Source organism: Solanum pennellii, chromosome 1 (genome assembly GCF_001406875.1).
Source record: "Solanum pennellii chromosome 1, SPENNV200".
NCBI lineage: Eukaryota > Viridiplantae > Streptophyta > Magnoliopsida > Solanales > Solanaceae > Solanum > Solanum pennellii.
Genome location: NC_028637.1, coordinates 31,526,768 through 31,538,918, shown reverse-complemented (window position 1 = coordinate 31,538,918; position 12,151 = coordinate 31,526,768). Strand labels below are relative to the sequence as shown.

At 35.8% G+C, this 12,151-nt stretch overlaps 1 protein-coding gene across 1 annotated transcript; it reads right to left on the bottom strand.

The window, feature by feature from the left end:
• Nucleotides 1–8,134: 8,134 nt before the first annotated feature.
• On the bottom strand, nt 8,135–11,273 carry LOC107019644. The gene is made up of 4 exons (XM_027913298.1): nt 10,813–11,273; nt 10,590–10,681; nt 9,630–10,475; nt 8,135–9,510 (listed from the first exon to the last, which is right to left on the bottom strand). The coding sequence occupies exons 1-4, from the start codon at nt 11,271–11,273 to the stop codon at nt 8,135–8,137; spliced, it is 2,775 nt and encodes a 924-aa protein (XP_027769099.1).
• Nucleotides 11,274–12,151: the final 878 nt, after the last annotated feature.

Here is a 12,151-nt window from a genome sequence, read left to right as displayed (position 1 = left end):
TTTAAGCATATGAGACTATGTTATAAATAGAATTGGCAAATATTAAGCGATTAATATGTGCGAAAGTAAAGTTTGAAAATTGATAAGTTTTGAGTAGGAATTTTTATTTTAAAAAAAATGTTTGTTCCTTTATAGGGATGATACCACGATATTTTTGATCGCGCTCCTCCACCATAGAAACAATTTTGATTTGAGGTCGGTCATAAAAAAAATAGTTTATGTTTTTGAAAATGATTTAAAAGATTTAGTTTACATATAGGCACATAAATATTTACACATAAATACACATAATTCCTTTTAAAATTCATGGGTAGGTGGTACTTCCGGGGACGCGTCAGTTTAATTTAATAATTGGAACTAGACCTCATAGTTCCTTTGACTTTCCCACTAACGATAGGTTAGGAGATAGTGCTTATAATTTATTTCAAAAAAATAAACAATGTCATAATAAATCCTAAAGGATGATTGAATAATGTCTCTTTTTAAAAATATTGCAAAACTTTGTAAGAAGAAAAAGAGAAAAAAAATAGAACATTAATGTAGTAAATTTATTAAATGCAAAGATTTTGCTATGAAATATTCAAAAAGCCAAGTAGTTTGTTAAATGCATGAAATGATTTTAATTTATTATCACTATTATTTTAAGAAAACAACATATTGCATCATAAATGCGGAAATCTTCAAGAGGACAAATAATATTATAATTAATAATATTAACTAATTTTAGGGGGAGGGCACAAATATGCACAACAAATTTTATTTTTTATTATGGATGTGCTAAAAGTTTATTTACAAGCCTATAGACATGATCTCTAGGTGTTCAAAGAAAAAAAAATGGAGTAACACATATATGCATGATTTTGTAAATCTAAATGATATGAACAATTTAATCCTTAGGCGTGGTTTCTACGTGACAAGACAATACTAAAAAAGTTATAACATTTAAAAACACCTAATCAGCCTACTAAATTATTACGATTTGATTTTAACATTCAAAAATTAATGGAGTCTAGTTATTTTTTTTAAGACTTATTAACAAAAGCGTCAAGCAAATTGAAAATTGGTTAGATTATAACACCTACAAACAATAATTCTAGGTGGTTAAAGATAAACCTATAGGCATGATTTCTAACTTTTAAAAAAATTACAATGAACAAGTAGCATATAAATCCCCTCCCCTAGACGATCCCCCAAATAAATTTATATATGAGAGCTTTAGAGTTATACAAATGTTACAACATTCAAATAAATAAAATAAGAAAAAAAAATATAGATTCAAATAAACAAATAAATCTTTCTTTATGGCTAATCTTCAATTTGAACTTCAAGTTTGAAACCTGTCAAAGCAATCAAATAACTACACAAGTAATCACATTTGTTAGTCAAGGTGAGACAATAATGCAATTGTTTAACAACTTATACATAACAAAAGAATAGAACAATGAGCTCACACAAATGTACGAATACAAAAAATAATGTAAATGCTAATTCTGAATACTAACCGGTTAAATAGATTAGGACTGGTAGCAATGAAAAAACAAGTTGATCCAACCTTTACTCGAACAAAAGCAAAATAGCAAAATAGCAAAGAGGAACACTTGAATGTTTACCGGAATCTTAATGTATTTTTAGAGTAGCAAGAGAGCAATGAGAGAGGGAAGAGTTATGAGAGAACTTGTGATTGAGAGTGAATGAGTGTATGAGTTGATGAAATAATGAAGGGAGGGGTTTTTATTTATATAGCAAGGAGGGGGAAACAAAAAAAGGAAAAGAAATATTTAAAGGAATCAATTAAATATATTGTTTTGCTTATTATAAAAGAGGACCAAATCAGAATATTTTAAAAATAATTTATTACCAAAATACAAACAAGTAAGAAATCAGTAAGTTTATACATAAGGAAAAATAGATCAATAACTTATTTTCCTTAACTAGTAGAGAGTAAAATCAGTACAATCCTTTTTACCTTAATTAAANGTTTAGAGTCGCCACCTAACGAATTAAGGCGCGTTAGGGCACCTATCTAACCTAACTAAGTCTAGCTAAAGTCAACGAGCCAGAGATTAGGGTAAGGGTTCAAATTACCTTGAGGGGAAGGTGTTAGGCATCCCTCGAGGTCCACAAATGTGGGTCCCGGCCGTGTCTCATGCAATCTATGTGGGGGTTACAAGTAGCAATCAAGGTCACTTCATTATTATTTAATAATATACTTGCTAAGTGATAACAAATACAAAACAATTAACAGTATTTTGTTATTTTTTTATTAATTTAGATATGCAAGGCTAGGTGATAGCAATAAATAAACAATCAAATTTAATTTTCATTTAAGCATATGAGACTATGTTATAAATAGAATTGGCAAATATTAAGCGATTAATATGTGCGAAAGTAAAGTTTGAAAATTGATAAGTTTTGAGTAGGAATTTTTATTTTAAAAAAAATGTTTGTTCCTTTATAGGGATGATACCACGATATTTTTGATCGCGCTCCTCCACCATAGAAACAATTTTGATTTGAGGTCGGTCATAAAAAAAATAGTTTATGTTTTTGAAAATGATTTAAAAGATTTAGTTTACATATAGGCACATAAATATTTACACATAAATACACATAATTCCTTTTAAAATTCATGGGTAGGTGGTACTTCCGGGGACGCGTCAGTTTAATTTAATAATTGGAACTAGACCTCATAGTTCCTTTGACTTTCCCACTAACGATAGGTTAGGAGATAGTGCTTATAATTTATTTCAAAAAAATAAACAATGTCATAATAAATCCTAAAGGATGATTGAATAATGTCTCTTTTTAAAAATATTGCAAAACTTTGTAAGAAGAAAAAGAGAAAAAAAATAGAACATTAATGTAGTAAATTTATTAAATGCAAAGATTTTGCTATGAAATATTCAAAAAGCCAAGTAGTTTGTTAAATGCATGAAATGATTTTAATTTATTATCACTATTATTTTAAGAAAACAACATATTGCATCATAAATGCGGAAATCTTCAAGAGGACAAATAATATTATAATTAATAATATTAACTAATTTTAGGGGGAGGGCACAAATATGCACAACAAATTTTATTTTTTATTATGGATGTGCTAAAAGTTTATTTACAAGCCTATAGACATGATCTCTAGGTGTTCAAAGAAAAAAAAATGGAGTAACACATATATGCATGATTTTGTAAATCTAAATGATATGAACAATTTAATCCTTAGGCGTGGTTTCTACGTGACAAGACAATACTAAAAAAGTTATAACATTTAAAAACACCTAATCAGCCTACTAAATTATTACGATTTGATTTTAACATTCAAAAATTAATGGAGTCTAGTTATTTTTTTTAAGACTTATTAACAAAAGCGTCAAGCAAATTGAAAATTGGTTAGATTATAACACCTACAAACAATAATTCTAGGTGGTTAAAGATAAACCTATAGGCATGATTTCTAACTTTTAAAAAAATTACAATGAACAAGTAGCATATAAATCCCCTCCCCTAGACGATCCCCCAAATAAATTTATATATGAGAGCTTTAGAGTTATACAAATGTTACAACATTCAAATAAATAAAATAAGAAAAAAAAATATAGATTCAAATAAACAAATAAATCTTTCTTTATGGCTAATCTTCAACTTGAACTTCAAGTTTGAAACCTGTCAAAGCAATCAAATAACTACACAAGTAATCACATTTGTTAGTCAAGGTGAGACAATAATGCAATTGTTTAACAACTTATACATAACAAAAGAATAGAACAATGAGCTCACACAAATGTACGAATACAAAAAATAATGTAAATGCTAATTCCGAATACTAACCGGTTAAATAGATTAGGACTGGTAGCAATGAAAAAACAAGTTGATCCAACCTTTACTCGAACAAAAGCAAAATAGCAAAATAGCAAAGAGGAACACTTGAATGTTTACCGGAATCTTAATGTATTTTTAGAGTAGCAAGAGAGCAATGAGAGAGGGAAGAGTTATGAGAGAACTTGTGATTGAGAGTGAATGAGTGTATGAGTTGATGAAATAATGAAGGGAGGGGTTTTTATTTATATAGCAAGGAGGGGGAAACAAAAAAAGGAAAAGAAATATTTAAAGGAATCAATTAAATATATTGTTTTGNCTACAAACAATAATTCTAGGTGGTTAAAGATAAACCTATAGGCATGATTTCTAACTTTTAAAAAAATTACAATGAACAAGTAGCATATAAATCCCCTCCCCTAGACGATCCCCCAAATAAATTTATATATGAGAGCTTTAGAGTTATACAAATGTTACAACATTCAAATAAATAAAATAAGAAAAAAAAATATAGATTCAAATAAACAAATAAATCTTTCTTTATGGCTAATCTTCAATTTGAACTTCAAGTTTGAAACCTGTCAAAGCAATCAAATAACTACACAAGTAATCACATTTGTTAGTCAAGGTGAGACAATAATGCAATTGTTTAACAACTTATACATAACAAAAGAATAGAACAATGAGCTCACACAAATGTACGAATACAAAAAATAATGTAAATGCTAATTCCGAATACTAACCGGTTAAATAGATTAGGACTGGTAGCAATGAAAAAACAAGTTGATCCAACCTTTACTCGAACAAAAGCAAAATAGCAAAATAGCAAAGAGGAACACTTGAATGTTTACCGGAATCTTAATGTATTTTTAGAGTAGCAAGAGAGCAATGAGAGAGGGAAGAGTTATGAGAGAACTTGTGATTGAGAGTGAATGAGTGTATGAGTTGATGAAATAATGAAGGGAGGGGTTTTTATTTATATAGCAAGGAGGGGGAAACAAAAAAAGGAAAAGAAATATTTAAAGGAATCAATTAAATATATTGTTTTGCTTATTATAAAAGAGGACCAAATCAGAATATTTTAAAAATAATTTATTACCAAAATACAAACAAGTAAGAAATCAGTAAGTTTATACATAAGGAAAAATAGATCAATAACTTATTTTCCTTAACTAGTAGAGAGTAAAATCAGTACAATCCTTTTTACCTTAATTAAATATCACTTTTCTAAAAATATAACAACTAAGAATATATTTGAAGTCAATCAAGGTAAAAAAAAGTCAATTAAATGACAATAATATTTTTAAAGATATAAGAAATCTGCAACTACTATTTAAAATTAAAAGACTTACCATAACAAATAATAATCACAGTGAAACCAATATACACTTAGCATGTCAATACCCAAATCACATTTAGCAGACTTACTGGGAGGCAGAAACTGCTTATCATACAATATTGTTTTCAACACGGCTAAAACACATGTGCTTTGCGAATTTTCAAAAAAAAAATCAACAAGAATAGTCCATAAGATCAAGCAAATCACAATATATTTTCATACTCATAGCAAAATATTTCTAAAACATGCATAACATTAGGCAAATTAAACATCTATAATGAAAAACTAAAACAGAAACTAACCCAGACGGATCTGTTGAAATTCATCTTAAAATCAGCCGAAATATTGAGATATGAATAGAATCTACGCTGTTCATTTGCTGAACTTGCTGGCCGGAAACAAGAAAGAAGCAGGGCTCGCCGGAGTTGCCTATTTGTTGTTGTTTCTTGGAGCTCGCGACAGCTTGCTGTCTCTGTACAACAGTTGTTGTTTTCTCGTCGAGCTGGAGAGACGGAGAGAGGAGGCGCCGGACAGGAACTGCTGCTGGTCGCTGCTGCCTGGCTTGCGCCTCTCCAGGCATTGCTGCTGCGCGGGGGCTGGCGCTGTCGTGCGCTTCTCCAGGCTCTACTTCTGCGTGAGCTGCTGGTGCCTGCAAAGAAAAATAATAATAATACATAAAGGGGAAGGGGCGGCGCTGCCTGGCGCATCTCGCCGGAGTTTCTGCTAGCGATGGAGGCTTGCTAGCGCTGCTCCTGCTGCTGCGTCGCTGCTGCCTGGAAGCTTACCTGAGTGATGCCAGCGATGGAGAAAAGAAGGTGGAGAATAAAGGAAGAGAGGAGAGAAAGAAAAGATGGAGGCGGAGAGAGGGAGAAGGACGGGAAGGGGAGGCGACTGGAGAGGGGAGGAAGAGAGAGAAGAGCAGTGGTGCTGCTTGGGTTCCCGTCCGGCTGTCTCCCTCGCCGGAAAAAATGGAGGAGAGGGAGAGAAAAGGGAGAGGGGAGGCGGCTGGAGAGGAAGAGGAGGACGGGAAGGGGAGGCGACTGGAGAGGGGAGGAAGAGAGAGAGAAGAGTAGCGGTGCTGCTTGGGTACCCGTCCGGCTATCTCCCTCGCCGGAAAAAATGGAGGAGAGGGAGAGAAAAGGGAGAGGGGAGGCGGTTGGAGCGGAAGAGGAGGGAGAAGAATAGAAAATTTTAGGTTTTGATTTTTTAGTTTATTGAAATCAAGAATATAAGGGAATTTAATCACAATCGTTGATTTAAAGGGCTAGGATTCGATCTAGGATTTATTTATTTATATGGACGAATGAGATTAAAAGATGACATTTAAAAGTCAGATTTGGTTGGATATGAAATGGCTAAAATTTCAATTAAATTGGCTAGAATTGGAATGAAAGAGAGACTATGATTGAAATAAAATTTAATTGAAGTGGCTAGAATTGAAAGAAATTATGATAGAATAGGCTAGAATTTAAGGAAAGTGTAGGACTTACTATTTAATTAAAATACTACATATATTAAAATATTTTATATAATTAAAAATCATTTAAATTTTAAAATATTTGAAATTCATTAATAATTTTAAAATATTTTAATAATATTTACGATAACTTTATAGAGTAAAACATACTAAAATATATAATTTTCAAGCAAAGTCGGCTAAAAATTCTAAAATTTAAAATACGTATTTAATCGAATAATATTCCTAAAAATGGTCAAAGGTCGGTCAAAATTGGGTGTCAACAGCTTCCCCTTGGTTGATTGAGAATGAAGAATGAATTGTCAGGAAACCAACGTTGACTTAGTAGCCGATTTTGTCCGACCGACGACAGATGTCAGTGGGATCAATTGAAACGATATAGAGTTGAAAAAGGATACGACCGAGACTTTGGTTTTAAGTCGCCTACATATCTCTGGTTATACGAGAATCAGGTCGTGTGTAGTTCTAGATTCAAGAGCAAATGAAATTCTTAAAAGTTGAAGGAGCGCTAAGGTATCTGAAAGGCACGATATCGGCTTGAATAGATAAGATTAGAGTAGCGAGAAAAGAGAGATAGAGTTGCTAAAAGAGCATGACAGAGAAGCGAGAAGAGCATGATAGAATGAGGTCATCAGCCTTTGAGCACGGTTCAGAGTATGAGTAGCAAAGAATTGATAGGGTCTTTGTTGTGATAGATGATAGCATGATAAATGTAATCAAGGGCGATCGATCATATCTGCAAATTCTAGATAAAATGTTAGCTTATAAATAGATAAAGTATGACCAATAATAATAAAATATGAGTTCTAAATAGACAAGAGGTGATAAAAAGCGTATCTGTTTGAGACGTAGTGCAAGCCTCGATAGTCTTTAACTTCTTGAAGGATTGAAACCCATCTCTGAAGAATAACGTCAAACTCCAATAGATTTGATACTATGAAGATATAATAATATAAGAAAAATGTTGGTTGTAAGGGGAGTCTAAACGTCATTTTAAGGCGGATGAGCCTAAGTGTCATTTTAAGGCGGACGGCCTAAATATCTTATAAAGCGGACGAATAAATGTCCTATGAGGCGGACAAGCCTAAATGTCCCTTTAAGGTGGACGGCCTAAATGTCCTATAAGATGGACAAACCTAAATGTCGTTTTAAGGCGAACGAGCCTAAATGTCCTATTGTAAGGCGGACGAGCCTAGATGTCGCATTGTAAGGCGGACGAGTCTAGATGTCCCATCGTAAGCTGACTGCTTATTGAGAAGAAACTTTTGGTGAAATTTTTGAGTTTACTCAAAAATTCTGCCCCAGTATGAAGATGTGCCAGGAGAAATCTTGATGGAATTTTTGAGATCCTCTCAAAAATTCTGCCCCAGTTATCAATAGAAAAGGAGAAAATGAAAGTTTTATTTATAATAAGACCGAACCCCTTAGGAGCGCCTACATATCCCCTCTTAAACGGGAATCAGGTCTGATGTAGTTCCAAATTACAAAAGAGCATGAATCAATCGCTAGATGTAATACTTTTTCACAGAATTTGAATTGATAGGTTTTGGCCAAACTTCTCCATCCATTTCTGCAAATATGAGGGCCCCGCCTGTCAGTACTCGAGAGACTATGTACGGACCTTGCCAATTTGGTGAAAATTTACCCTTTGCCTCGTCTTGATTTGGGAAAATCCGCTTCAAAACCAGTTGCCCAGGTGAGAAATGTCTGGGTTTAACCTTCTTGTTGAAAGCTTTGGCCATTCTATTCTGATAGAGCTGACCGTGACAAATGGCGTTAATTTTTCTTCCATCTATTAATGCCAAATTCTCTGCCCGACCTTGTATCCAGTCAACATCATTCAACTTTGCTTCTTGGATGATCCTTAGGGAAGGTATCTCTACTTCGGCGGGTATCACAGCTTCAGTGCCGTATACTAAGAAGTAAGGTGTGGCCCCTGTGGAAGTTCTGATTGTGGTACGATACCCCAGCAATGCGAAAGGTAGCTTTTCCTGCCAGTGTTTGTGGTTATCGATCATCTTGCGCAATATCCTTTTGATGTTTTTGTTTGCTGCCTCAACAGCCCCGTTCATCTGTGGCCTGTATGCTGTAGAGTTTTGATGACTGATCTTGAACTTCTCACACATTGATCTCATTAGGCCACTGTTTAGGTTGGTGCCGTTGTCGGTGATGACTGACTCAGGAATTCCAAACCTACAAATAATGTTATTTTTGACAAAGTCATCCACAATTTTCTTTGTCACTGATTTATGGGAGGTGGCCTCAACCCACTTGGTGAAATAGTCAATTGTGACAAGAATGAATCTGTGCCCGTTTGATGCTGTTGGCTCGATTGGACCAATGACATCCATGCCCCATGCTGCGAACGGCCAAGGTGAACTAGTGACATGGAGTTCGTTGGGGGGTACTCGAATCATATCTGCGTGAGTCTGACATTGACGACATTTCTGGACGTAGCGAATGCAGTCTGTCTCCATGGTTAGCCAATAATATCCTGATCTCAGAATCTTCTTTGCTAATGTAAACCCGTTCATGTGAGGGCCACAGGTGCCTGCATGTATCTCTTCGCCCAGCCTGCGAGCCTCTCTTGCTTTGACGCATCTTAGCAGCCCCAAATCGGGAGTTCTCCTATAGAGGATTTCCCCACTTAAAAAGAATTGGGTTGCTAACCTTCGAATTGTACGCTTTTGTACACTTGTTGCATCTTCTGTGTATTCACCACTCTTCAAATATCCTCTAATGTCATCGTACCAGGGCTTTCCATCAGGCTCTTTCTCAACATGGAAACAATAAGCTGGTTGTTCATGTATGTGAATGTGAATAGGATCGATGTAATTGTGATCAGGGGGTCGAATCGTAGAAGACAGAGTGGCTAAGGCGTCTGCGAATTCATTTTGGACCCTTGGTACATGTCTAAATTCTGTTTTGACAAACCTTTTACATAGCCTATGCACGCACTCCAAATATGGTAACAACTTTCGATTTTTGTTGCCCAATCACCTCGAACCTGATGGATCAATAGGTCTGAATCCCCTATTATTAGCATTTCCCGGACATCCAAGTCAATCACCCGTCGGAGACCTAGTATGCAGGTTTCGTATTCGGCCATATTGTTTGAGCAAAGGAATCTGAGTTTTGCTGATACTGGATAATGTTGCCCGGTGGGTGAGATCAAAACAGCCCCGATGCCGGATCCGTTCAGATTTTTAGCTCCATCAAAGAACATTCTCCATCCGTCATATTCTTCAGAAATGTCCTCTCCCACAAAGGCTAGCTCTTCATCGGGGAAGTAGGTCTTCAACGGCCTGTAATCATCGTCCACCGGATTCTCTGCCATGTGGTCTGCTAATGCCTGTGCTTTCACTGCTTTTTGCGTGACATACACTATGTCAAACTCGCTCAACAATATTTGCCATTTTGCCAGTTTACCTGTGGGCATGGGCTTTTGAAAGATATACTTTAAAGGATCCATCCTTGAAATCAGATAAGTAGTATGCGATGAGAGGTAATGTCGTAACTTTTGGGAAACCCATGTTAGAGCACAACAGGTATGTTCTAATAGAGAGTATCGGGCTTCGCACGATGTGAACTTCTTGCTCATATAATATATTGCCTGCTCCTTCCTCCCTGTTTCATCGTGTTGTCCAAAGATGCAACTGAAAGCATTATCCAATACTGAAATATACAAAAGTAATGGTCCACCTGACTCTGGTGGAACCAACACAGGAGGATTGGATAGATAGTCTTTGATCTTGTCAAATGCCTGTTGACATTCGCTTGTCCATTTCACCGCAGCATCCTTTTTTAACAGCTTGAAGATAGGTTCACAGATGACAGTAGACTGAGCTATGAAACGACTAATGTAGTTAAGTCGCCCTATGAAACTCATTACCTCCTTCTTGCTCTTTGGCGGGGGAAGGTCACGAATGGCTTTGATCTTCGATGGGTCCAATTATATACCTCGACGACTGACAATGAAACCTAAAAGCTTTCCAGCAGGCACACCAAAGACACATTTTGCCGGATTCAGTTTCAGATTGTACTTGCGTAGCCTGGAAAAGAATTTCCGTAAGTCCTCCAGATGATTTGAACTTTCCTTTGATTTGATGATACATCATCCATATAAACTTCAATTTCCTTATGGATCATGTCATGAAACAAAGTAGTCATTGCTCTCATGTACGTAGCCCCAGCGTTCTTTAATCCAAAAGGCATCACCTTGTAGTTATAGACGCCCCACGGCGTGATGAAGGCAGTTTTCTCAGCGTCCTCTTTGTGCATCTCAATTTGATGATAGCCGGCAAAGCAATCCACAAATGACTGAGTTTCATGCTTAGCACAATTGTCAATCAGTATGTGTATGTTTGGTAAGGGAAAGTTATCTTTAGGGCTAGATTTATTGAGATCTCGGTAATCCACGCAAACTCTGACCTTGCCGTCTTTCTTGGGCAATGGAACGACATTTGCAAGCCAAGTTGGGTATTCTGTCACTTGGAGTATCCCAGCATCTAATTGCTTTGATACTTCTTCTTTGATTTTCAGACTCATCTCGGGCTTGTATTCTCTCAGCTTCTGTTTTATCGGAGGACATGCTGGATCAGTGGGCAGTAAATGGGCTACGATTGAAGTACTTAGCCCTGTCATGTCTGCATAGGTCCATGCTTAAATTTCCTTATTCTCTATGAGAAACTCGGTATACTCTTTCTTGTCTTCTTTTGTCATATGGATGCTTTCTCGGGTTTCTTGTATCACCTCTGCATTTCCTAAATTCACCACTTCTGTCTCTACCAAGTTTGGATTGGGTTTTTCCTCGAAGTCCTCAACCCTTTTGATTAACTCCTCAGGAACCTCATTGTCTTCGACTTCTTCTAAGTCATTAATGTTAAGTTGAGCAGTCTCATTGTATGCCATAGTCGCAGATTCGACATTTTTATAGTGAATTTTGCTGGTGAGAAAAAAAAAATAGCGAACAATTAAATATAAGGCAAAAATAGGGAAAATAACTTTATTGATAAAGATTTGAAAATTTCATAAGTTCTCATTTGAAAGCAATACAGGGGATGGGAATTAAAACGTTTATTAAAAACACTTTTTTTTTGAATTAAAATTTGATAGAAAACATCTTCCAAGGCTACCCAGATGCTTAACGAGGTCTAGATGGAGTCGAGGTCCAGTTGCTGACGCTGATCTTTGCTTCCTTGCTTCCACTAGGGCCCCCTTTCTCCTCCTCGTTGATCACGACGTTGCAAACTTTCCCCTCTTCTTTGGTTAGCGACAACCCCTTCAAGTCGTCTGAGATCTCATCAATACTGCCTCCTATGAAACCTGCTGATCGAAATGATTGATGCAATGGCGGTATGGGTTTCTTCAATGGATAGTAGTACCCATCTCTAGGTGGTTGCCAATCGAGCCATTCTTCGGTAGTGTACTTATATCCCAAGCCAAAAGTGGTGGAATGTCGAACAGGCTGTATAGGTTCGACTATCCCTTGCAATTCAGCCCCCAAACCTTTTCCATGCTCG